The 27,869-nt window shown below is 38.5% G+C and overlaps 1 protein-coding gene across 1 annotated transcript; it reads left to right on the forward strand.

Moving 5' to 3' along the window:
- Positions 1-299: 299 nt before the first annotated feature.
- Positions 300-26,488, forward strand: GYS2 (glycogen synthase 2 (liver); the record flags this gene model as incomplete). The annotated part of the gene is made up of 6 exons (XM_010190498.1): positions 300-420; positions 9,650-9,831; positions 13,399-13,590; positions 14,389-14,574; positions 25,417-25,561; positions 26,456-26,488. Coding segments are annotated over exons 1-6 (859 nt in total), but the record flags the coding sequence as incomplete, so codon positions are not given.
- Between the last annotated feature and the right edge of the window lie 1,381 nt (positions 26,489-27,869).

A 27,869-nucleotide genomic window follows, 5' to 3' on the forward strand; every position in this document is an offset into this window, starting at 1 on the left:
TAAGAGAAGAGAAAGAGAAAGCCCTGGCCCCAAAACAGGCAAGACCTTTCTCAGGTCAGTCTTAAATTCTTACCTCTGTCAGCAGCTGCTTCTCAAGCCCTGAGGATTTCACTGAGCCAATTTAATGCTGGTGAGCAGACAGTTTAAACCCATTAGCTCCCAGCTATCTGAATAATTTTCTCTCTGGAGCCTAGCACACCAGCCGACTGCACCAACCAGAACTGTGGAGAACTGCCACATTAACTGGACATTTGCTAACTGCTGTGGCCTGTGTGGTGATCATTCAAGGGCTGAAGAAAATGCCACTGGCTAGATCATTGTCCATGACTTCTCTTAATGGGCTCCCTCAGTGGGAGGATGAAGACTTACCAGTGGAGGACTTGTTGCTCTTTGAAGTTTCTTGGGAAGTTACCAACAAAGGTTTGTACAGCACTCTTAGGTGTTAGTATTGCTGTTTTCATGGGAGCAGTGTGAGGCACGAAGGTCTTGGACAAGAAAGGCATGAAGGTGAGACTGGGAAAAAGTGAGCCACAGAGCTGTACTATTGGAAGGGAGTGCATGTGGCATCTGTGTGTAATTGTGTGTGCTGCATGTTGGCTGCATCTGCCTGTGCTTGTGTGGGATGAGCCTATAATCAGGACATCTGTGTGTCTACATGATTCACCACCAGGGATAGGCTGTTTAAGCAAACATTTAAATGTTATGCCTGGGTGTGCAGATGTATAGATGTTGCTTTGAACATATTTATATTTTACCTTTCATGCAAATTCACTTGAGAATATAATACATGAAAATGAGCTGTAAAACAGACATCAGATTCAGAGTAGTTTAGCAATCTCTCTCAGCCTTCTAGAGCAGTGTGGAGAAGAGGCCAAATCTAAAACAGGTATAAATAAACAAAGCTGCACTGAAGCCACTGAACAAAAACTAGATGTCAATGACCAGCGGTCTTTATGCCAGGTGAAACCCTTTTGGTCTGGTCTTTGCAAACACAGGTGGAGCCAAACAGGGACTCCATGCTTTGTGCATGTGTACAGATTTAAAATTTGTCCACTGCGTGTTCAGCTTGTCATGCAAAGTCCACTCTGCTTGTTATGCAAAGACCTTTCTGCCTCCATTTCCAATTCACTCATCAAATCCTCCACTTTCAGCTAGGTGCAGTTTATCAAGGGGGAATGGGCTCCATTTTTGCCACAAAAGTGAGTTAGTATGAGTAAATGATTGACCTCATGTATCTTATTGTCCTGGCAGATAAATAGATTAGTCAGGAGAAGGGATCTGTAAACTGTTAGGATTTTAACTCTAAAGGGGAAATGTGTGTGAGAGGAACAGACACTGTTAGGGTTTATCTCTGTGGTGAAACTCGACTTACTATTCTGTGGTAGCTTCTGGTATTTCATCTGCACTGCAGTGCAATTTTACATTGCTCTTTTTAGGGTAGTGAGTAGTATCAATACACAGAGGTAGTACAGAGTAGCTTTTGCACTTTGAATCCCTGTGGGCTTATTTTTCAGCAGCTTCAGTCAGGCTTTTGGAGTGAATTTGCTATTGTCAGAACTTGGAGCATGCAGCATTTAGCTTTGCAGTGTGTGTGATAAATAAGTCACTGGCAAGCAGATGGCAGCAGAAATCTAGCAAATTCAGGTGTTCTTGCTCACATCTCTGAACTCTATAGTGTATGATATTTTCTGAGTCATCTGGACCCACTGGTTATAGATATCAAACAATATGTTTAAGAAAAGGTTAAACACAATTAGACTTTCTGTGTATGTACAAAATGCAGTGAATCTAGCTCTTGTTGACTTCACTGAAGCCAAATCGACTGACACAACTAAAATTTATTATTCTCACATTTTATGAGAGAATTAATATTTATGAGTATGTATATTTATTCAGTTAGTTTAAAAATATGGTGCAGTTATAACACCATATGGGCCACATAACAAGCCCTTATATACAGACAGGGCTGACTGAACTAGTCATGTAAAAAAATTTCATCATTAAAACCAGATCTCTGTGCAAAGTTTCCATCAACCAACCTTGACTGGAAACATTTTTGCAAAATGTTTTGCACAACTTTTTAATAAGCTTATTTCAGCTTATTTTTTTTCTGGTAAATTCTTGATACTGAAGGGTTTTTTCTGTATCTTCCAGGCAATTAAATGTCTAAGTCATGTGGTGAGATACTGTTCGCTGGTGACCTAACTTTTATAAACAGTTCTTGGAAAATGTTAGAGCACTGTGTTTCTTAGGAGAGAGGGTAGCCAAAAAAATATAGGGAGATTCATCACAGAAGATACATAGGCTTAGGAAATAATAGCTTACACTGTATTTTTCTGCCTCCTTTAGCAGAAGAAAGAACTGTTTATTTGACTAAGTAAGCTGACCCCATATAGATTTACTACTGATATGTGTTTTGGTTTTAATGTTGCTAAATATATTCCTAATATAGAGGGAAGGATAAGCATTAGCTGGGTTTATTGTCTGACAACCTAATTTTAAGCATTTTGTCTTTTCTGGCATGCAAAGTTGTGCCAGGGCAGTTCAGCATGAAGCTTCCTTGCACTGCTAAAGTGGTACAAAGCTGTTGTTGCCTATAGGAGAGAGTTCAAGTCTTTGTATTAACTTTGTGTGCACCCCTATATGCTTGGCTATGGGTTTGTTTCCTCCTTGACCTGTGCTGCTGCTTAGTGGTTGTTCCATTTCTCCATCGCAGTGACAATAAGGCTGCATGTCTTTTTTCCTGTGAGGAACACGCTCATAGATGACTATCTATTTATAATATTTATAATATATACTTTTATAAAGATGGCACTTTATAGGTGCTGAGCTGTTTGCTGAACCTCTTAAATATATTCTCCTTCAGAGGCTGAGGATGATGAAGGGGTCCTGCAAATTGGAGCATATCTGAATATGGATTGTGAGAGGATTTTCATGTGCGAGGCTGCCCATGGGGAGTGAGCATTTACTGGGATTTCTCTGAGCAGGAGATGGTACTGGTTGGTACTGAGGTACAAAATGCAGCTGTAGGGAAGGACAGGTTAGTTGTATGAATTTGGTGCTTGGAGATCTTCAAGTATCCATTATTTCCAGAGTCTCATTACTTCTTTCTCAGCAGCTGGTACAGTGGCGGTGTCTCTCTTCTTTTTTAAATCTAGATCATTTTAACACATGCTCTAACTAGCCAGAAGTTTCTACTTCTGTACTTTTTTGTATATTGTCTGTCCTGGCCACTGCCTGTGTCAAGTGGCAATTTCTGACATATATGTTGGAAAGCACCAGCAATTCCTTCTTTCTCTTTTCTCTGGAGCAAGGAAAGTCAAGGTAGCTGAAGGAGAGAATGAGAAATAAAAAAAGGCTCATCTGCCAGTATCGCTCTCCATGTGAAAAGGAACTCGCAACCTAAGCTGAGCACAACATTGAAATAATCTTGCATTGAAATCCCCCTGCGAAAGAAATGAGAAAAATGTAGTTTGTTTTGCAAGATTTTCCTCACTTTATTTGATTCTTGACCAATGGGCAAGACCCATACTCTGGAGTAGGTCTACTGTGTTTCTGCGACAGAAGGGAAAAAATGCAGGCAGACCAGGGCCCCAGTGCCCTGCAGTGCCACATGGTTTGGTAGTAATCTTGGAGAAGTTCAGCTATTTTCACTCTTCCCCTTCTCTTCTGGCCACCATGCTCCAGGTCTGGTCATAGCTCTGTACATGCTGGAAAGGAAGATTGGTTTTACTTCCCCTATAACATGAAGACCAATAAAAACCTGAAGGACAGAAGCACAAACCAAGTGGCTACAAGCTATGTAGGTCTTATGTCTGAAGGCCCAGAGATGCAAATTGTCAACAGGGAGCAGCCAAAGGCCATTGCAGGAGTAATGGCAGCAGTCCTGGACATTTTTCCCACTAAGAATTTAAATATTTAATCTGAGTACGAGGGAGCAGTCCAATTCTGTAAGTTACAGTAACAGTTAACTGTAGTTTAGTGTTTTTTTTCTGATACATTAATAAGACGGGCTGAGAATGTTCAAGATCTGGACTGTGCTCTATAAAGATGTATTGAAAATAATTCCAGTAATATTTAGACTAATATCTCCTGCTGTAATACTAACAGCTTTTAGATAGAAAATAGAAGAATGCTTAAAAATGCTGGGCAAACAGCCGGTTTGTATCATCATTCAGCTGTGAACAGATTAGCTCAGGAGTCACTGGTATACGAATCCTAAGTAATTTTTTCCATCCCTACTGGAATGTAGGACTTTGCTAAAAAACAAACCTTTGTTCAGTTCTTCCTGGAGCAGAGCTCTATGTACAGTTTCTCTGGTGAAAATTTGGACTTCTGGAAATTAAATCCTGAATCCACTGAAGTTAGTAGAACCAGCATTTCATCCTCTCTGCATTAAACATCCATCTGTGATGAAAGTTCCTTGGGAGAATGTGAATGATGTAATCTGTGACACACCTAAGCTAACACATTTTAAGGAGTGGGGATGTGCTGGCATAAACTTGGCATAAGCACAGCATCAAAGCCCCATGCATTTATAGAGTGGGGTGGTGTGTCAACATCAAATCAACCTCAAGTGAAATCTTGTGAATTGAGGGTGATGCACACAGAAATAGCTTCTGTATTGTGGACATCTGTCATAAATTTCAGTGTTTCAGCATTGTTTCAGAATATGTTTGGAAAGACAGAATTTCACAGAATTTAGAGAACTTCTGTCTTCTGATGAGTCCTGCCCTCAAACATAGCCAAAAATACATGGAAAACACCTGTTATCTGAAAATATTGGTTGGTTTTGTTTTTAACAACCTTTACTCTAAAAATGGTCCCCAGGTATCTCAACAAGTAATAAATGAAATTCCGACCAAACATTAGAAAAAAATAAATTCAAGTCCGATTTTATCATGTCTCTATAGATCACATACATTCTGAGGGTAAGGAGTAAGAGGAGAGTTGACTTAATTAGTAATTGTGGCAGTGAAGTCAGTTTGAATCCTGAACCTGAGGTACCACTGCTGTCTTGGATTCCATGGCAGTCATGGTCCTCTTAAAACCTTTAGTGCTTTCAGAGTGGCCTGGTCAGGCCATAGCAAAGAAGCTGAAGTTCCCCAGGAGCACTCTGTCTCTGCATAGCAAAGGTCTGTGGGGGAGGGCTTCTGCACCGATCAATGACAGTCTCTACTTACCTATGTCTCACTTGCATGGCTTCATTTCCAATCACTCTCCTTCCTTTTTTGGTTTCTGCTGCTCCTTTCCTCTGTCTTTATGCAATGTGGGCTGGGTGGGAGAGCAAGTAAGATGAATGGTGGGTATCTCTGCCAGTTTTGAGAAGTTTTGGCAGTTTCATGATCCTTCTGGAGGTTACACCTCTAGAAGACAATTTTTGTCAGTGCAATTCCTGGGTAATTCTGGACATTGTGGACCCTTCCTCATCAGGTGACAAAAAGCATTGGCAATGCATCTTTTCATATAACAGCTTGCAGCAGAAAGATCATATCTACATATTAGATCTTGCCCAAAGGTCTCCAGTTGCATAGTTAGATCTCCACCTCTGCCTCAGTAGCGATATGGTATAGGGAGGCTGTTCTTGACTCTATTTATTTAAACAGTTCTGATATCTATCCTGGAGGGCTCTAATTGCTGCTTAGATTTTAAATATACAAAAGAAATAATGCACCAGAACTTTAAATGAGGAAAGAAGAAAATGTCTGGAGTGATGCAGATAACTCTTTCAGACAAATTCATAATAGTTGTAATGTATATGAAAACATTAAAACTTAAAAAAAATTCTATGAAATATTTTCTGAGAAAATATTTTTGTTTTCATGTTCTATTTTCAAAAGACGTCACTAAAAACAAAGCCAGACTTCTCTTAAATTAACAAAATCCTTCTTTCCCGAATATTTTAGTTCCCCTTTCCTTCTCTGCTTATTTTTCCCTGGAAAAAGAGAGTATTACAGAATCACAGAATATTAGGAGTTGGAAGGGACCTCAAAAGATCACCCAGTCCATCCCCCCTGCCAGAGCAGGATCACCTAGACTAGTTTGCACAGGAACACATCCAGGTGGGTTCTGAATGTCTCCAGAGGAGGAGAAATGAGAAGAGAATGGAAAGGAAATAAATGAGTTAAAAGATTTGTTGCTGATTTCCTTTTTAACATATATCATATCATATATCACATATCATCATAGAATACCAGGTTGGAAGGGACCACAAGAATCATCTAGTCCAACCTTTCAAGGTAAAAGTATAGTTTAAATGAGATGAGTCAGCACCTTCATTCTGGCGAAAAAGTTAAAAACTTATTTTAAAAAGAAACAATAGAAATACTTTTCTCTCAAGGGCATTTTAAAATTATTAAAACTTAAAATATTTTAATAAAGCATTTTGGTGGAGATCATAACACTAAACCCGCCCTGTATCCACATTTTATTACTAATTCCCCATGTTTGAGAAAATCCAAACCAGTTCTCTGGATCTGATCTCTCCTGATTGTGCATCTATTTGTCATTTAGTCTTTTACTGTTTGTTTTAAAATCTGTTCCAAAGTACAAAACTTCAGAGGCTGCATACAGAAACCTGCAACATCATGGTATTTTGGTACACCCCCGTTGTTTAGAAAGGCTTTCTGCTTATATGACAAACTTAAAAAATAATAGAGAAGATGAGGAGGTTTACAAGTTTTGCAAGTAATTTGAGAATTCTGTTGGGTTCCAAGTGAATATGTAAATTCATTCTGTTACTCAGTAAGATACGTAATGCATTGCTTATTGGCACAGGTATTTCCAGGGAATTCAAAGTAACTGAGCAGATAGAAGTTATCTCTTAATTATATATAATGTGTTCCTTGAATTTGCTATGGAAAAGTGCCATTTCTAAAGTCAATACATTTTTGTTGACATCGCTCTGTTCTTCTCAAGATGTCTAAGTTATGCCCAACACTTTCCACATACAAGTTTCACTTGCACATTTTCCCTCCCCTGTTAATTAAAGCTTATGCAAAGACATGCTATGTGAGTCATATTTCCACAGTAATGGAGAAGATAAAAGCAAGTTTTGGGACCAAGTAACCCAAAGCTTCTTCACAGCTGTCTTCTGACTCTTTTTATTCTAAGTACTTTTCATTGCATTTCAGGCAAATCAGTGCTCTGCAATTTTCTTTTTACCTTACTGTGCAACAGAGAGCACAGCATCCTCTCTACTCTTTCCATCAGAACAGGTCTTCCATACATCTATGGTAGGGCACACTTTAGGATACACAGTGATACTAAGCAAAACCTTGTGAAAAGAAACACTCAGCTGTTGGCTATACAAAACAAAATCCCAGGCTCTATTCAGCTCCTGAGCTGCAGCTTTCTTATTAATCTTAAAATTATTAGCTGTGGAAACTCAGCTATCTTGCTGATCCCAATGCTGAGTGCCTTGTAGTGTAAAAGAGGCTCTTGTTCAGTCTTGTGATAGTGGGTAAAGAGCACCACTCTGGTCATATACAGCTTTATCATGCTACTTTGCTTTGCAAATAAATATTTTCTCTTTTTCCAGCTTTGCACAAAAATATTATTGTAAACTCAGTCTTTCTGACAATTAAAACCAACTAGTTTCATGACTAAGATTTCTACCAAGCCTGTTATTTATCCATGTTGGATTCTGGGACCTTGTGTTCGTACGGCATAATACCACCCCATGAGAACAGACACGTCATCATAACTGCATCACTTTATGGGTTGAACATTCTGACTTGTATTGTATAATTAAAATTATATGTTTGTCTGAATCCAAGCTATTCAAGTAGTCATTTTCAGCTTGTGAGCAGAGGACCATAGAGATAATATGTGGTGTCATTTATCTAAGATTTCTCTAAATCCCTGTCCAGAGCAGCTGTGGTAGAATATGATGACTATAAGTCAGTTTCTTCGCTTCCTGGCCCTAATGAAGGGCAGAAGAATAGTCTTGTGCATAGATTTCCTTCTGTGATTCCATGTCTATTTGACCTGAAACTCTTGAACTGTAAGCTTGATTTAGGAACATATACCTGTAAGATTCTTGTCTTCTTTGGTCTTGAATTACTATATAGTAGAATAATTTACTGTAATGATTTGTTGTAATAATTCTATTTAGCAAGCTGGTAGATTGGAAGTGTGTTTGTTTTTCTTTGTTAAATACCTAGAATTCTGAAACATCTTGACATAAAAATAGTAGGGCTAGACATCCTTCCAGTGTTCAAAACAACTGAGTATTTGTAAAGAAAAGGATTTTAAGTGCACAATTTCTTTTCTAGGAGCACAATTGAAAACATAGTTCTTCCATTCAGTTCCTAAGGACTGCAAGATACCAGGCATGTCAGGTGGCTTTCTACAGTTGTCAGATGATATAGTTTAATTAATCTGGGAACTAATCTCCCGAATTGCTGAGCAACTTCAGCTGCTTTATTGTAAATAAAGGTAATTTGTGGCAGATTTTTAAGGAGACTTGGGTAACTTCTGAAGATTTTTGCTGTATGCAGTTGGATGCAGTGTATTTGCACCTTTAGATACACTAGTATCTTTAAAAAAGTAAGTCTGGAGTACTTGCTATCAATCATTGGCAACCTGCAGTGCTGACTTCATCTTGCCTGATGTATCACCAAACATTTCCAAATTCAGTGAAGGATGAAATTTTTAAGTAGGAACACGAATTCCCTTCCTATTGTTTCCATTGTTGTTTGCTTGTACCTGTTGAGCTTCATTTATTTTACCATGCTTTAAAATCACTGGATCCATGCTAAACTTTTATCTGATGTCCAGCAGCTCACTAGCCTCTGATTTTCTCTTCTCTTGCCTTCCCTTCCACTTACTGGATTCAAGCATGTGCTGTTGTTCTTTTGAATTGGTGGTGGTGGAAAGCCCACAGGCTGGCACCATGGGTCCTGTGGCAAAGGGGACTTTGCAAGACTGCCCTGCCAGTGCATGAATTACAGGGCTGACTATGGAAAACTGTGAGGAAGAGCAGCGAAATGAATCTTGCATATCATGTGCAAGACTAGATAGTTTTGTATTGACTTGTCAGGGGACATTGCTGTCACATTCTCTTATACATGTTAATATTATGTTTATTTTTTAAATGGATAATGTTTTGGTGGAAGTTGCTACAGACCTTTATACTGGCAGTGTAGGCTACCTTCTTTCCAATTTTAACAATTCTTTAGAATGGTGGTGGAAAGTGACATCTTTTGCTTTGAGGATACTAGTTTTAATCCATTTTTGTAGTCAATCGTCCATAAAATCCATCAGTCCCTCAACTTCTTTCAATGAAGTGTCTGTAAGTGCCAGATCTGTTCTCACCAAATGTATTTCCACATCACAAAAAATATGTTTGAAAATTATAACTGCTGCTGCTGGATCAAAAGAAAAAAAAAGGCAAAAGCTGAAGGCTGTACTTGGGCTTCCATAGAATCAAGATTAGGTATGCGAGAGTGGAAGCATGAGCCCTGGGATTTGAGTCCCACAGTCTGTAACTGTAACGATTTCAAGATCCAAAAGGGAGGCAAAATCTGAATATGTGTAGTGATTTAACTAGAGGCGTATCTGATCCACAGGTGGGTTGGAGCTTATTCCAGGGTTTTGTGGCCTGTACCCCTTTCTACTTTTTGTTCTTTGTGATCTTCTTTTGCAGTGGGAGGCATTTACACTGTGATCCAGACAAAAGCCAAAATTACAGCAGATGAATGGGGTGAAAACTATTTTCTGATTGGTCCCTATTTTGAGCACAATGTGAAGACTCAGGTGGAAGCATGTGAGCCTCCAAACCGTACAGTTAAGAAGGCAATGGACACCATGAAAAGCCAAGGGTGTCAGGTAAATCAGATGTGCTATTGCTTCCCAGGCCAACAAAGCTGACTCTGAGGAGATTACAGTTTTGGTTAATGCTCTTGCTGTTCCACTTGACACAGCAGTCCTGGTCAATGTCACAATGGGAAAGGCTCAGAATCCATGGTTAGAACAACAGAGACAATTCATTAAAGGTTATTTTTGAGGAAGAACCAGTTTATCCAATTACAGGTTTTAACAGTCATTTATCTGCAAGTCTACTTAATTGGATTAATTACTTATTTACCCAGTCTCTAAATACAGTGAGATTTTAGTAGATACAATATGACCTTACTTTGCCTGAACCCTTATGTTACATTCAGCGTTCTTACGCTGAAGAGAGAAAAGCTTTCCACTAACTTACATTTTTTCTTACATAACATTATATTGAGTTGAAAGCCAAAAAGGGACAAAACACAGGTGAACTTAGAGAAACACTCAGCTGACAAAGAATCTGCTTCCTCAGATCAAGGCAACTAGCTATCTATTCCCTAGAAAGAGAGGTTAAACCACAGCACAAGGAGTGATGTCATCTGTGTTTCCTTCACTGTTTTTAACCAGTGTTTTCTTTGTGATCTCAGTCAAACCTCATAGCCTCTCTGTGACTCAGTTTCTCCAACAGTAAACTACGAATAAACTTCTTCCTGTAAAGATGATCTGCTGAAAGGAATAGAATCTACTGTGCTGATGGGCAAGCTACTGAGCTGCAAGCAGCTGCAGCCTTGAAGACAACTGATGACCTGAAAATGTGTCGAAGATAACATATGCTAAATCTGACCTCCTTTCTTGAAAGTCCTTATCAGAGAGCTAGAACTCGCCTTCACTCTATTTCACCGTTGAGTTCCTCAGAGATGCTAGTTAGCAGAAGGAAAAAATATCTGCTTACAATATGTGCCAAACAGATGTGAAAAGCATTGAAAGGCAGCAGCAAGAAAGCACTCTTACAATGTTCTGTTGCTGAGGAGCATGACACACTTTATTGTAGAAATTCATAACCTTCTTGGACTGAACCAGCTGTGGTACTGTGTTATATCCCTTTGTAACAGCATTTCTGCTGCTCTTAGTCTCTAATGCCCTATTGCATATTATGTGCAAGCATACTGTTGGACATATTCTTGGCTTGAGAGGTGGGCATGTGTGAACCTCATGAAATTCAACAAGGCCAAGTGCAATCCCAAGCACAAATATAGGCTGGGCAGAGAAAGGATTAAGAGCAGCCCTGAGGAGAAGGACTGGTGTTGGTTGATGAGAAGCTCAACATGAGCTGGCAATGTGTGCTTGCAGCCCAGAAAGCCAACCATATCCGCATCAAAAGAAGCATGACCAGGGAGGAGATTCTGCCCCTCTACTCTGCTCTCATGAGACTCTACCTGTAGTACTGTGTTCAGCTCTGATCTTCAGATCTGTCTTCAAATCTGAGGGCTGGAACACCTCTGCTATGAAGACAGGCTGAGAGAGTTGGGATTGTTCAGCCTGGAGAAGAGAAGACTCCGGGGAGACATTATTGCAGTCTCCTGGTACCTGAAGGAGGCCTACAGAAAAGTTGGAGGGAGACTTTTTACAAGACATGTAGTGATAGGACAAGGGATAATGACTTTAAAGTGAAAAGGGGTATATTTAGATTAAATATTAGGTAGAAATTATTCACTTTGAGAGTGATGAGACACTGGAACAGGTTGCCCAGAAAAGTTGTGGATGCCCTCTCCCTGGAAATGTTCAAGGCCAGGTTGGACAGGGTTTTGAGTGACCTGGTCTAATGGGAGGTGTCCTTGTCCATGTCAGTGGAGTTGTAACTAGATGATCTTTGAGGTTCCTTCCAACCCAATCCACTCTATGATTCTATGGTATGTGCCATAGCTTTGGAAATTCTACTGGGGACACTAACATTGTGTGATGCTTGCATTTTTTAGGCTGAGGTTCAAACTAAAAGGTCTAATCTAACTGTCATTTCTTATTTCTAATCATATTTTCATAAGTGATTGATCAAGTTTTTCACATTGCCTCTGTTGCTTACAAAAAGGTGTCTCTGAAAGCTGTGTAACACTCCTTTGTTTGGAAAACAGCTAAAGACTTGTGGGGCAGATTAATTGCAATGCTATATATACACTTCATGCTGTTCCAGCAATACATTCAATTTAATCAGCCAACCCTCCCAGCCTAACATGTGCATTGTGCTGCTGGAGTATTCATATATAGCAGCAAATCTGTCCCAGGTACGTCAAGTATAGCTTTGATCTCAAATAATGACGCTCTAGTTTCCAGGAGCTGTGCTTATCCTATTAACACTTATGTCTGGATTTTGATTATGCATCACAATGGATCCCTTTAAACCAGGGGGCCTAGGAATGCTTCCAAACTTCTCAGGTCAGGTGTGTTCCTTGCCACAGCCTGACTCCACATTGAGATGAAGTCTGGGTTCACACGAACTCCCTGCTCTTTAACCTGATTTTCCTGAATAAGACACCTGATAGGCTGAAATAAGTGTATAAGGAGCTGACCCTCCTTCACACGTCTGTCTTTGTTATGACCTGTATTTTTTGTGCAAACAGGTCTGAGAACTTTCTTCTCATTGTTTTCAGGACTTGACCTCTATCAGGATTTGACCTCTATTCAGTCCATTCTAGCATCAGGGCTGGGTTCAACCCCTGAGGTACCAAGAGTTGGTGAATGAAAAGAGATTGAAGAGTGGCAAAAAATATTCTTCTATGTGGGGTATAAATTGCACTAGCCTCCCTATAGTGCTTTGTTTTTCCCAGTTAATATGTCTCTGCTGCTATAGCCGTTTTGATGGTAGGATTAATGTGAAATAATCTGACTATGCAGACTGGTACAATCTGTAGTGTGGGCCCAGCTGTGCTGTGTTGCCTTATGACAGTTCAGCCTACTCTCCTGGTTGGGTAGGTTATACCAGTGGAGTTCTAAATACTCTAAGAGATATTTATCTATACTGATGTAGATAAAGCAGGAAAGCTGTATTTTTCAGGCTGATGTGGTTTTAGGTATTATTACACCTTTTGATTGATCCTTCCATTCTGTCAAAGGGCATCAACTCCACTGCTTGGGCAGAATGAGGAAATGTCATGGTAGATGCAGGTCCCAAGCACCTGCCCTACAAAATCTATCGCCAGTAATCTGGCAAAAGACTGGTGACAAATCTGACGGAAATAGAATAATAATAAAAATAATAATTTTGAAATAACAACAAAAGTGGCATAGATCCTTCAGTAAGCACATAAGACCTTATTGTTCAACCAAGTATAATCTTCCTAAGGTTTTTTTCATTAAAAAAATGTTAACATTGCAACGAAAATCTAAATTGAAAGTCTTAAAAAGAAAATGTTCCTTAAGATTGTAGTTTCCTTTTACTTTTGCCTTTGGTCTAGTATTACTCCATGTATTTTGCAAGGAAAACCAGGAATCCTGGGTATGTAGGACTGCTGTCATGTATTCCTTCCATAAAATATTTAAGATTTGATGGATGAAAAATAGTTATGCTAACTGGTCTTTACATTCACTTTAACATTTTCTGCTTACATCCTTGCCTCTTTCCCATAGGTATTTTTTGGAAGATGGCTGATAGAGGGCAGCCCATATGTCTTACTGTTTGATATAGGATCAGCAGCCTGGAATCTGGACAAGTGGAAAGGCGAATTTTGGGATGTCAGTAACATAGGAATCCCTTTTCATGACCGAGAAGCCAATGATGCTGTGATATTTGGATCGTTAACAGCCTGGTTTTTAAAAGAGGTACAATTAAAATCTAAAGATTTTCAAACCCGGGCATTGTCAGCAGGGCAAAAAGCTTTGGGATGTGGTCTCTCTTCTCCAGTTTGAAAATTATAATTTTAAGGAAGTTGATACCTGTTTTAGATAAAAATTGTATCGCATTTAAAACTTAAGATTTAAGTGGTCATTTAATTATTTTTCTGGGGTGGGGAGTGCTCTGTGTAATGTGTCTTTACTGTCACATCCCCCTCTGTTTTTCTCAGCTCCCTTATTTGTCACTGGATGCTCTTACAGGTAGGGTCTTAAACTGCCTTTTCCTCTCCTGCGGTAGTCAAGTTGTCGTACTCTCAAACTGTCCTTAAAACCAATCAATCCATACCTTGGCTATTAGATACTACCTTGCACAGAGAATAGAGGCAAACAGAAAGAAATAACAACAGCACTGTGACCTCACATGTCACTCTACCACAGCCTACATGAAGATGAGAAACTTTGTTAATCTGTTATAGGTGCTCATGATTTTCTTTCCCAAACAAGACTTTCAACAGCAGAAGAGCAAGTCAAAAGAAAGAAGAGTGACTGTGCAATCAGAGCTCCTCAACACTCTAAGAAGGATAATGTTCTGAAGTACTAGTGAGGCACATGTGCTTCTTGGGCTAAGGTTTAGGGCTGATGGGAATCAAGATAGATGAGCACTTAGAATCCTGTACTGCTTTGTCATATGAAAGAAAGCAAACACACAGAAGGCAGCATGAAAAAAGGTTTCTGAGGCTGGGTTGATGAGCAGGATTCATGTATGTTCTTTTTAATTATTTTCAGCTTTCCTGTCAGTTTGACGACAAGCCAAATATAATTGCCCACTTCCATGAGTGGCAGGCAGGAGTGGGTTTAATATTGTCTCGATCTCAGAAACTTCCTGTTGCAACAATTTTTACCACCCATGCAACTCTGCTTGGGAGATACCTGTGTGCAGCCAGTATAGATTTTTACAACAACCTTGACCAGGTAAGAGACATTTTTTTGCATTCCTTCTTTTTTCAGCTAATCAGGTCCTGTCTCCTTTTCTGCTTGCTGTGCTACACCGTATGTCGTATTTTCTGTCTTGTGGGATCATTTATGATTGACCCACAGCTGAGTGATAGGTTGTCAATACTAGAGCATAAGAAATACTGTTTGTAAAACCATGGCATGTCTAGACATGAATGCCTTTGTCTCCATGTGATCTGACAGGTCCTAAAGCTCAGTAGATTCTAGAATACTTGCAGTACCTTCGGTGAACCTTGATTTACCAGATTTGCACTGCAGAGTACTGAAAATTATTCAGCCTCAAGTCAAGTCTGTACCTCAGTGCAGTCTACTGATATATGAAGTAGTATTGCAGCAGTACAGGATAGACAACATTGATTCTTAACCTCCTTTTCAATAGCCTGGGACATTTTCAGAAGCAAGGGGAGAGTTACAGACCCAGACATAACTGCAACTCCTTGAGAATCTTCCCCTTTGTGTTCAGAAAAGGCAATTGACTCAAGCAATAGATGTTATGGTTTGGGAGTTACTGTTAGCAGTGTGAGTAACCAGTGAATGTAAAACCTATTCAGCTGTAGCTATCAACTGACACCTCACGTGCAGTTTCACGGCAATCTTTCTTAGTGAAAGGCAGTAGAAAAAACAGCCAGTAGCCCTCCTGTTGCTGAAAATACCCTGGAATGGCATTAATTTTTTGGTTTTTGGGATTTGTTTTTGTTTTTCCAGCCAACTTCTCAACTCTTGCAAGCCATAATAATACTTTCAAGCTTTTCAGGTTAGACTTAATGTGTAACTGGCAAATACAGGAAGTATTTTCTGAGTTCAAAAGACTCACATCTGTTTCTTGGAATTTTTATAAACTGTCTAGTGGTTTTGGTTTTCACTGTTCTCTTTCCACTCAAAGCATAACACAAACCAACATTTCAAGGACCCAGAAGTCTTCACTGCCTTCAGCAGAGGTACATTACATGATCTTGGATTTCTGATATGGTTACGGACAAACTGAGCAGAAGAGATTTTTGCATTCCAGCTTTTATTGAGGGTAGGGATAGTTAAAAGGCTAAAACAACTGCCTTATTCACTGTTCATATGTTTATTTCACTGACTAAAATCAGTGAAGAAAATTATTCAGTTGTCAATTTTCAGTTGGATGTTTGTTTCAAAGCATGTCAAGTTACAGCGTCTTCTAAAGACAAGGCCCAAGTTGTAGTGTGCTACTGGCCTTATTTAGAAGCACAGAATAGATGCCATTTCCTTATGCTCCAAGGAAACCGTCATTCACCTTTCTCTTCTTTTTTTCCCGCCCCCCCCCAACCCTTCTGCAGCAAAAGCAACAACTGAATCTACTGAACACACTAAGAGTAAAAGACTAAATCTGCTCATTTACTCATATGCATAAAGATTGCTGTATGGTAGTGGGTAGGGGGAATTCTCTCCGCCCAATATGGGGTAACCAACATAGGTGGTTACTCCTCCTAGACTCCCTGTGTGATCACTGGAGTTACACTGGCCTTTTCACAATCAGTGTAAGGCAAACATCCTTAAAGTACCTTCTGAAAGACTTATTTCCATCTATCACCCAGGAAAACTAGTTTCCTAAATTAGATATGTTTATTAGGTGCATTAAAGAGGCAGTACAAATAACCAAGTCATGCTGTCAGACCCAAGTTTCAGGAGTCTAGACGTTCCTACTTCTGCATAGTCTCCTTATGTGTGTAAATGAGAAGTCTAGCTTTGAAGTCACATTAAACTATTTTTCTCTGGGCAGAGCTAGATTGAAAGAACTAAACCCATGCAGTTTCAGGTTTTACACTTGAGAAAGGGGAGATTTTTCTGCGGTAACTTTGTTCATTCACCCTTGCATTCTTAGAAGAAAAGGAGGCTGAAGGGAGACCTTATCGCTTAGAAACTGATGCTAAAAGTACTATGTCAGAGCCTTGCCTTCCTTTTGTAAAGGAAATTCTAAAAATACTGCTCTCTTTTGTATTCTGGTTAATTTGGTGAGCTACAAGTAGTCTATCAGAACAGGCTGGTTTTCTCAAAAGTAACTTTTTTTCCCTTCATTATAACTTTAGGGACCTCACCGTTGTCCATATACTCAAAAGTAATGATCTTACATCTGAGCAGACTTATAGATTTTAATGTACCTATAATCTAGCCATAGTAGTAACAGAATTTTTGCTGTTCACACATGACATGGCCAACTTTATGTGATAAGGTACTGTACATCCTTCTACAAAGCTTCACAAATTCCACTGGTAACTATTCACTATGTGATAAATACAGAAATATCTATTCAGATTTTATTCTAAGAATATATGGAATGAAGCATATGTATCAGTTTCAAGTATTACTATAAACTGATGTAAACAATATGTAAGGGAGAAAACTTTGTGGATTTCTAGACCTTAATGCTTTATGCCCTCTGTGAAGAGATTGACATTTAAAGATACTAACAGAAGAAATTATACCAAGCCATTATGCTACTGTTTAACATGCTTATAGGGTGTTAAAGCTCTTCCTCACAATATTAGCTTTTAGTAAGAGATCAGATATCTTAATGAGGACTGTTTTGGCTGTAAAAAGGCCAACCTGGCCCAAAAGTCAGAGAGGTTGATCTAGAGTACAGTAATTAATTAATACAGATAGCTACATTTTCAGGGGCTACTCTTGTTGCTGTCTTCTAGTAGTAAACTATTAAGTTCAAACAAAAAAATTGTCCATTGAAGAAGATTCTCCAAGGCTTTCTAATGTTTAATCTTTGAATGAGACAATATTTTTTTAGAGCATGTCATCACCTTCTACCCCAAAGTAGAATAGCTGCTTTTCTTGTTTCAGTGCTACTGTATAATTTTATTCCTTTAAAGTATAATAGTAATTGACTTAAAGTTCTCACTTTTAATCAGTGTTTCATGGTTAGATCACAATTTCCACCAGCTTTAAGCACTGCAGCTGACATGGGTGGAAAGGATGCAGCTGTAGTATGTACTGTGCCAGATATCACAGAAAAAAAGTTTGCAGTGCAAAGGAAGGGATATGGCTTGGTTGTGCCTAGACAAAATCAGGTATCCACAGCTTCTACAGAGAAAAGAGGAAACCTCATGTTCCCTTTTCTAGTCCTCAACACAGTTCACAAAAAGCTGGCTAGAGAGAGCTCTACTCAGCCCTCTGAGGCTAAATGCTTTTCTGCAATGTGGAAAGATTTAGTAATAGGATCCACAGGCAAAACCATGACATGCTTGATGACTGATAAAAGATATTTACCTGGCATCTTCACAGTCCTTTCTCCTTTCACAGTGTCCTGGGTGTGTGCAACCAGTGTGGTGTTCCTCACTGCAATATTCCCTGTTAGCCCTGACACTGTTACACATTCTCTGTTTGTCCTCCATTGTTCATCAGCCCTACCTGCTCTGCGCACTCACACACCGATGCATGTGCCCGTGCCCACACAGTGCAGCACTCTTTCACTTCAGTGTCAAACCACCCCTGTAGCTAAGCAGGACCAGAAGATACGAGTTGAAAGATCTCTTTCAAAAATTTAAAAGATTACTGAGATTTTCTTTCTCTGGATTCCACAGTGGAAAAATGTCGCTTTAATTCACCTTCCTAGCAAAGCTCGATATGTGCCAATTGACATTAAGTATAGAAGGTACAAATGTATTCTCCGAAGTAAGCCAGTGAGGTCAGTAGCATTAGACCAGAGAAGACTTTGGCCCAGGTTCCAGCCTGTTTGGAGTGAACATTAATACCAGTGATCAGGCAAGGGGCGCTGTTCTGCAGTGTGGCTGACTTTTTCTCTTGCACTTCTGTGAACAAAGAGTTCAAGTCACCAGCCCCTGTCAGGTGATAAAACTGGAAGGGAAGGCTCTGTGGTCTTCTCATAGCCCTCACAAACACTGGACCTGTGAAAACTTGAACTTCAGCCTTACTAGTCTTTCTGGGAGAAGTCAAGAATGATTTAGTGATGAGTTGCCATGCTGTGATGCATGATTCTTTATGGACTCCTTAAATCACAGAGGCCTGAAATGTAGGCTATCAAAACTCTTTGTTCATGAGCTGAGGGCACATGTCAGCCTGTGAACTGCAAGAAGACATGTTCTGGGGGACTGAAAATCTAGTCAATGTAGTAATTAGAACTACTGGAAGATAGGAGGGTGCACTGTGGCTGTAAGACTGTAATGTCTGACTTTTGACCTCTTCCTGAGCCATCTGCTCTTTGCCTCAGTCAGAGATAGGATTCTGGTCCTTATACAGCATTACTGTATGAGGTTATACAATTCTTGCATTCTTACAGTCTTAACTCAGTTCAGCTGGACTGGGAGAAATTTAGCTGTCTCTGCTTCAGTGAAAACCTGGATCTTAAACCCTTAACAGTATGCACAGGAGCGTAGTAAACATCACAAGTAACACTGTTGTGTCCTCAACGGCATGTAACAAACAACAGGGCTAGGTCTGAGCTAAGGAACACTGAGGCAACAACCATGTAACAGCTATTCAGTGTACCTTGTAGTTCCTAGATTCACATTTAAATCACTCAGATTCTGGAGGAAAGAAGGTAAGGAAAACAAAAATAACAAAATGGAAGGTGACTTGCACAGTAACTGGTAGTTTGTGGTATTTTTATTTACTTTTAAACATCTGAAGCACCTTGGGTAAATGGCTGGGTCAGGGACTGCTAACCCTACCTACAGGTTACTAGCTTGAACTCTTCCAAAATCAATACTTCTGAATCTCAGTAATAAGCAGGGTATAGTATGAACTTAATTCCTAACAGAGAGATTATCATAGATTAAACTATGTTTGAGAAGTTTTGCAGATCTAAATAGTCCAACCAGCAATTAATTTTTCACCATTGTCCCCATGTCCAGTGTAACTTTTACACTGGTGTAAGTCACATTATATTTGTTGCTAAGATAAACTGAACCAAAATAGCTAATCCAGAAGGTAGGAAGTTCTGTGAAAAAAGTTCTGTGAAAAAAAGTTTTGACACTGTGGTACTTCTTCCTCTTCTGGAGGAACTGACTTCTCAGCTGAAGATCAAGAGCGTTAATCTTTTATTGCTTTCCCCATTGTTTAAGGGGACTGGCTTATTGAGCAGGTTTTTTCAGTTGATTGGTTGGGGTTTTTCTTGTTCTTATTTCACCGTTCTAGGGTTTTAAATAGACCAACACCTTTCATAAACTGACTGAGAGACACTGATTATCTGGGCTAGTTCATAAGTGAATGGACAGAAGTATCAGGAACAGTGTTTTTGGCAAATTATCTAACCTGGAATTTCATCTGAAAGGGTTTTGTGGACCACCAGCTTGGCATAATGGAGAAGATTGCATCAGCCTCTAATGCTTCTTCTTAAAAGAAAATCACCTTGAGTTATGATGGAAAAAGTGCTCTGAGGAGAAGAAAACAAAAATAGTCTCATTCTTCATCACTTTTTTTCATTATATAAGGTTGCCCTGCCAATGTGCAACACTTTTATTTAGACCTAGCAACATTTCACATTTGGCTTATACAAATTTAGTTGAATCTAGTTTGCAAAATGGTGGAGAATTCTATCTCAAGGGGTCTAAAAGGAAAAAGTACTAAAAACCCCCATGAAAATGAATGGCCAACAACTATTCTGCTGATGATACAGGAGCACAAGCTCTCATTCAGTACGGTACTGAAATGGCTGTCACTGAGCTCCCTTAAGCAAAGCTGATCCACTTTGTTAGTAGAGCAGCTAATGGAAATCTGACTTAAGCCAGGAAGTGTAAATTTTATTATTTTTCGGCATGGCAGAGCTATACCAGAATGAAAGTTTTGTTTGCACAAGATAACAATCAATGGGAGTTAAATTTGACATAAACTGAATTTTAAAAAGAGTAGCTCTTCCATAATTCAGACAATAGTAGCCAGTGAGATTATGCTACAAGCAAAGGTCTTTCCATTCTGCCTTCTGGTAGATAAGGAATTTGAATTTCAGTCCTACCTCTGACTGTTCCTGATTCCACTGCAGAATCACCTTGTGAACTTGAGTGTGCCACTGATTTTAAAGAAAGACTGTAACAGATTATTTAATTCTCACCTAAAATCCTCAGCCTATACCTTAAATTTGAGATACAAACTACTTACTAAAGCTTTATTCATCTTTGAGGTAAGGTTCAAGTGGTAAGGGGAATCTATATTATTTATACGAAGGTGACACAAAGTTATTCATTATCAAAACTATGTATTTTCATTCCAGTTTGAATTTGTCTTGGTTTAATTTCCATTGTCTTTCAGAATACCTTTTTTTTGTGCTTTATGAAAGCATAATCTAGTATCAGTATTTCAAGACTATATGCAGTTTGTGAAAATATATAATTTGTCTTTCAGAAAAGTTTTTACATAGCTAGTATAGCCTTGACTCTTTTTTCACTATCAAATCATTCTTCTTGTGCTTTTGTAAATCCTTGCAATTTGTCTTTATAATATGAAAGTAGGAATGTCTGATTTGGATTTGTTACTCCTGTTGCTGTTCACTGTTTTCAAGAGAAACATAATGCCAGTACCTCATAAATGCTTGATATTCTCTTCTTTTTGCATTTGAAGATCATCTTAGCTGTCTCAACCTGAATGTCGTGCTGGGAGGTTCCGTGATTACCTACTGTGCCCCCTAATATGCTAAATTTTAAGACATGAATGAAATGTTATGCTCATCACGTAGATCCATAGACAGGACAGAAATGAGCTAAAATTTTCCTCCGAATTGCTCCAGTTTTCCTCAATTTTACTCTAAAGCATTAGGCCGGTGGAATATCTTCCTGTTTCGCTTTGCAGTTAGAATGGCCTTCTAAGAGAGGCATTTTCCCCTCTAATCCTTGCCATCATGTAAATCGTAATAATCTGCTTGGTTTCTAACGGTCAGAGTAGGAGGAGATCCTTACTGGGAGTAGTGACATATTTACAAGGTGTTGAAGTCCTTAGTCTTTGAAAGTCACTGAGAGAATAAACGGTCTTTTCCAACCTAAAGGATTCCATAAACAGTTACTCTGATCTGCTTTTCCTTTGATGCAGCTTTTGTTTGTGGCTTTGCTAGTGTTCCCATTTGCTGATAACAGCAAACAGGCAAAAGTGTGCATGACACACTTCGCAGGTATTTTGGTTTGTCTTTGCTGAACATCAACACTATGGAACATAGTTCACAGGTGCCTGAGCTAGGGGTGGACAAGTGATCAGACAGCAGAGCTGATTGCTGAGTGAGAACGTTGGTTTGGGGATGAAAAGCAAACCAGCTGCACTGGTGTTCTGCTTCGTTTTGGCATATTGGCTCAATACAGCACCATATCCCATATTGTCTCTAATTCTGGAGCTAATACTGTCAAAGCAAGCTCAGCTGTCTTTGTACAGTACTGTGTAGACTAAATTTATCTCCTGCACTGTCTCATCAATTAAGATCCATTTAGCCTACCCTTCAACTTGACTAAGGCTTATTTTCTGAAGTCACTCATCTTGCCTGCTTGGAGGTACGCAATGAGGTTTCTTACTTCACACTATAAGTGAGGTCAAAGGTTCACGCTTTACCAATTGATGCATGTAGGAGGCTGCTGGACAGTGAGAGTAAATGAAATGTGAGAACTCTGTGTCCTCAGTTTATACTTGCTAATAGACATGAAAATGCGTACCTTTGAAAAATTGTGCAGAAAGTCATGCGAGCATGTGCAAAATAAAATCTTTCCCATTTCCAGAAGATAAAAAAGTGAATAACGATGAAGAAATAAACATCAATATGTATATGTGTTAAATGTGTTAAATGCTTTCATGCAATCAAAGAAATAAAAGCTAGTTAGAAATAAGCTATAGTGCTTTGAACAATCCTTTTATGAACCTTTTTCCTAGTAGTGCTGACGGGAGTGTTTATCTACAGCTAGTGAACATGTCCCAAATATAGTTTTTAATTAAATTTTGTAAAGAATCTATTCTTGTTGAGAAAAGGAAAGAGAACAAAAACCTTTTAAAGTTTGGCCAGCTATTTGTTTGCTAGCAATTTGAAAAATATCTTTGATACAAAGTAAAGAGTATTTGAAAAAACGTGCATGATTTTGACTGTGCAGTGGTACCCTGTCCCATTTGTGTGTTTGCCCAGCATGCTAAAGAACTGTCCCATTTTGCATATTTGGTACACAGAATAGTTGAACAATCATAATGATTTTTGGTTTTGTTTTTTGTTCAATATGCAATTTCCTACCTTATTTATTATGTGTAATTAAGATTTCTGATCTGAAGAACATATTTGTGATTTTCTAAAAAGCTGTTTTGCAGCATTAATCAGTGTTATCTGAATGCTTCAGAAACATTAATTAATTAGTTTACTACACCCATATAAACGGAACCTTTATTGGAGTTTGCAGTATCAAGTACTTTATAACTTCAGAGTGTAGGTCTGGTGGATTTCAGATGGAATGTGAATGCTCAACACTTCAACAGATTAGACTCAAATATATCAAGATAGTCTCTCAGAAGAGGAGGAACACACAGGTAAGAACTGCATGTGAAAGATTTGGTTTAGGTTAAGCAAAACATCATGCTAGAGATCTGTGGCACTCTCAGGAGTCAAATTTATTCACCTTTATTTCTCTCTTCTTCTGCCCTGTGCTTTTTCCACCATTCAACTTTTGTGACAAATGATATCTATGTATTAGAGAAAAGATCTTTTGTGACATGGTTGTATTTCATGCACCAAAATTCTCATGGGGAATGCAGAAAATATGATATATGATGATACAACTGAAAAATTGTATCTTAATGAGTATCATATTATGTGGTAAAACATATTTCCTAGCTTTTCTAAAAATCTCTTTAACAAGCTTAGTAACTCTTGACACACAGGATCATCAATATCAAAAGAAAATATTTAGTTTCTCTAGAACTTTTAAACTGAATTTTTTTTCAAGATTCCTTTTTTTGCTCACATTAAGGTGGCATTTTCAACTAATATAGTAGAAGCCACTTTCCCACCAGCAGTGTAGTACCACTGAAAAGTTAAGTGCTCAGTAGATAAAAGCAGTTAAGTTTCTTAACAAAACAGTTCTTATATATCTATATCTACTTCTATATACCCAGGTAAAAATAAAAAAATCTTGTTCCCTGAAATGGTTCATATTTGCTGAAATTTCTTAAAATATGTTCTATACCAACCTTAAGCATGTACTCAGTATGAAAAGTCATGGTCTTTACATAGCTTTACATCTGGCTAAGTTCTTAAGCACTAAAAGCAACTAGCCACGGCAAAGGTCAGATAATCCTAACTATAGAAAGTGCTGTCTGTCCAGACTATAATAATGGTTAAATCTATTATGGTCAATGAAGTTACAGAGTCAAGTGCAATCAAAATCAGCCTGTGCACCTAGAATTAGGCAGTGATAATGACAAAGCTTATTGACATTGTCACTCTCTGCGTAACTCACGCAGTCTATTTGGTGCCCATGCTGTTGACTCTGGGAGGTCAACACTTCTGTTCCTCAAAGTGAAACATCATACAAGACTAAGAGGATTGTAATTTAATTGTAATCATTGACACCCCATTAGCATTATTTTCTTTTATACTACATTGTTGTGATTTTGCCGTGGATATCATTAGTGAACATTCAAACTTTTAAGCATGGGCTCAACAGGCATTGTACATTTTCTTCCCACCAGGATAATGTAAGATTGATTTAAAAAGGGATAGCAGCCAGGTTTCAAGATAATTTAGAAATACTTTGTTATTTGTGATGATCTTACCTAGCGGTTTAACTTATATCTGCCTCTAGAAATCAATGGAATTCAAAATGAAGTAAAAGGAGCAGCAAATAATAGGGGTGGAGTTGGAGGAAGAATATTTCTGACTATCAGAAAATATCTCGTATTTTCTTTGTTCCTCCAGGATTTATGAGTTCTTACATCCTGCCTCTCCACCACAACTCTGTTTCTCTCTGGCCTATCCATAATTTCCACCATTTTACCCAGTCCCCAGGTTCTCTCTTCATCTCTATTTCTTTTCTTCTCTCTCCCCTATACCTTTTATTCACCAGCAACTTCCCTGCTCTTCCATTTTCCAACAAGCACAGGCAAGAGGCAGCATGACCTATTGCCAGCCAGCAAGCCAAGTAGCACAGATTCTTACCTTTCACAGAATCACAGAATCATAGAATCACAGAACGTTAGGGATTGGAAGGGACCTCAAAAGATCATCTACTCCAATCCCCCTGCCGGAGCAGGAACACCTAGATGAGGTTGCACAGGAAGGCGTCCAGGCGGGTTTTGAATGTCTGCAGAGAAGGAGACTCCACAACCTCTCTGGGCAGCCTGTTCCAGTGCTCTGTCACCCTCACTGAGAAGAAGTTTCTTCTCAAATTTAAGTGGAACTTCCTGTGTTCCAGCTTGTGCCCATTACCCCTTGTCCTATCATTGTTTGTCACTGAGAAGAGCCTGGCTCCATCCTCGTGACACTCACCCTTTAAATATTTATAAACATGAATGAGGTCTCCCCTCAGTCTCCTCTTCTGCAAACTAAAGAGACCCAGCTCCCTCAGCCTCTCCTCATAAGGAGGATCATTAATCATGGGATCATTAATCTAGGTCTACCTCGATTGCAGAGCTGCCATTTTTTCATGAGCATGCAAGAACTGAGACTTCTCTTGCTACTTCAAAGCCTCTGAAGTTGATAAAATGGTTAAAAAACCAAATACAAACCAACAGCATAATCACATTATTTTTATTCTTTGGGGAAATCAAGCTTAACAAGAGAGATCATCTTTGTGGTAATAAGTCTGATAAGCATATCACACTGGTGTCTTTTTTGTTTGTTTTGTTATTTAACAGTTTGACATTGACAAGGAAGCAGGAGAAAGACAGATTTACCATCGGTACTGTATGGAACGGGCCTCTGTACATTGTGCCCATGTGTTCACCACAGTCTCACAGATAACAGCTGTAGAAGCAGAACATATGCTTAAAAGAAATCCTGGTAAGACTTGAATTGTGTTCTTATATTCCCTATGAGTACCTGCATTTGCTCAGACTGAATGAAAATAATAGAGGCAGGTGTACAAGCATGTGGAACAAGGACATATGCATACGCATGTCTGGCTACACTACAGTGAACAACCAATTTTCAAAAGAAAAGTGCAAATAATATAACTTTAAACACATTCTAGTAACATATGTAATCCAGAAGAAATCAAGTTCCACACCATTTAGTAACTGCTTTCAGTACCATTTCAGGAGAGCGTTAGTTTAACTCCATGTATGTTAGGCTTTCTTTATAAGAACATCTCAGCTTCAGGAGTTCTGTCTCTAGCAGGGTTTCCAGTGATGGTAATATATTCAGGCCAACCGAGGAAAGTAGAAACTGGAACCTTTGTAATATATTTCACCAGCTTTTCCAGTGTGAAGTTTATTGCTTTGCTAGATATGAGCAATACATTATTTTAGAAGTGTAGCAAAAATTTTCACATGCAAAACAGGATGTTAAATGAGTTTTGTTTTCCAGTGCTAATGCTGGTTTTCTTTATTTAATATGGAAAGAGATGAGATGGCAAAAACCAAACTATAAGTCAATACAGTTCATTTCCCTGTATCTTTCTCAGCTATGAGTAACAGTGTGGTTGTGGCCATGATGATCTTAGAACCTAAGCATGATAAACTTACATAGATAGATAGAATGTTTTCTACTAGACCAATCAGTACAGTTTGAAAAAATAGTCAAGATATGTGTCCAACAGTTTGATTTTCCCCTTTTTATTAGTCTAATAAAATATGGAACATACCAACAAACCTTGTTGTGTTCCATGTATAGAGTTTGAATATGGTCATGATCCCAGTTTGATGTGTCATTAAAGTTTTCTTTAAACCAACACAGTGCTTTATAAGGACAAGCCACCTCCATCTGCAGGTAAGCATCATGGGGGAAAAAACTGCAAAACCATTTTGAGACAATTTAGCAGGTGTATTCACATCTTAGTTGGTTATTTTAAGTACAAGAAAAGCTCAAATGACTTTGGGGTTTTTGGTTTGCTTATTCTTTGTAGATTTTTTTTAGTTGAATTGCAGTTCAAATTGTGGTTTGGGACCATTATCCCAGTTAGCTTCAATGATTCAAGCCACACTGTGGCTCATGCATCAGGATGATGTTCATTGGATCCTTTGCTTCATTCTTGTCTGTCAATAGGATGATGAACTTGGAAGATTTGTCCTCTTCATTTTAAACATGACAACCATGTATTAAAGTAATTTAAACGTTCAGTCATCTAATCCAGGATATCTCTGAAAGGTTTTTTTTTTTTTGCTAAGTGCAGAGCGCTTGACCTCTGAGAATCAGACTTTTGAAGCTGTTTTATGCCATGAGGCTTCTCCCCACAACAGCTACTCTTGACAATTATAGTTTATGTTTTGGGATTTTAGGAGACTGAAATGAGTCTGAATCCAATTTAATTTGGGAGAGAAAATCAGGAGACTGCTCACAGATAGAACATCAGTTGAAGCTGAAGAGAATTCCATGCAGAGAGATTCACAGACCTGAGGTTTTTTGCTTATTCTTAGAACTTTGAAGAAACCAAGTAAATATATTTAATGTTTGGGTTAAAAAATTTTGAAACATATCATGCTTCATGTTGACAGAGCTAGAAAGAAATTCAATAGGAATTGATACCCCAAATCCTAGGAGACAATTATAAGTGGAAAATATGTTCTAATGGGAATGAGTTGAATAGTTTATTCAAATCTTAGACCACAGATAAACTGTGTAGGAGTTTATTCTCATACTATTTATTCCTTTTGAAGTTGTGAAATCAGCATAGACATTGGTTGTTCAGAAAGGTCAGCAATCCTTCAGTAGATTATCAAAGGAATTTGAATACTGAAAAAAACTGTACACTTCTCAATCCACTTTCAAAATAAACTTTTGAAAAGGGGATGTAGAATTGGCATAATTAACTTGTATTTGCATTTTAATTTATTGAGAGTTAAACTTTGTAACAAAGTTTTTAACTAAAAATAAGTGAGGGAATGTGGTAAGTAGAGCAGTCTCTGCTACTTCTTATTAATGTTATATAATATATTATCTAAATTATAAATCTCATCACTTGGAAAAGCACCTTTTAAAATTCAGTAGATAGAACTGCTTAGAGAGCTTTTGCATTAGTACAAAGGCTGATTTGCCAGTCTAAACCTGGCAGAATGAATGCTTGCATTATGCTGATTTCACTTGCTGCTGTTGTAATTTGATCAGCAATTTATCAAACCATATTTGTCAAAAGCTTGAGTATCTAATACTG

The sequence above is a fragment of the Mesitornis unicolor genome, unplaced genomic scaffold (genome assembly GCF_000695765.1).
Source record: "Mesitornis unicolor isolate BGI_N332 unplaced genomic scaffold, ASM69576v1 scaffold17028, whole genome shotgun sequence".
In the NCBI taxonomy this organism is placed as follows: Eukaryota; Metazoa; Chordata; class Aves; order Mesitornithiformes; family Mesitornithidae; genus Mesitornis; species Mesitornis unicolor.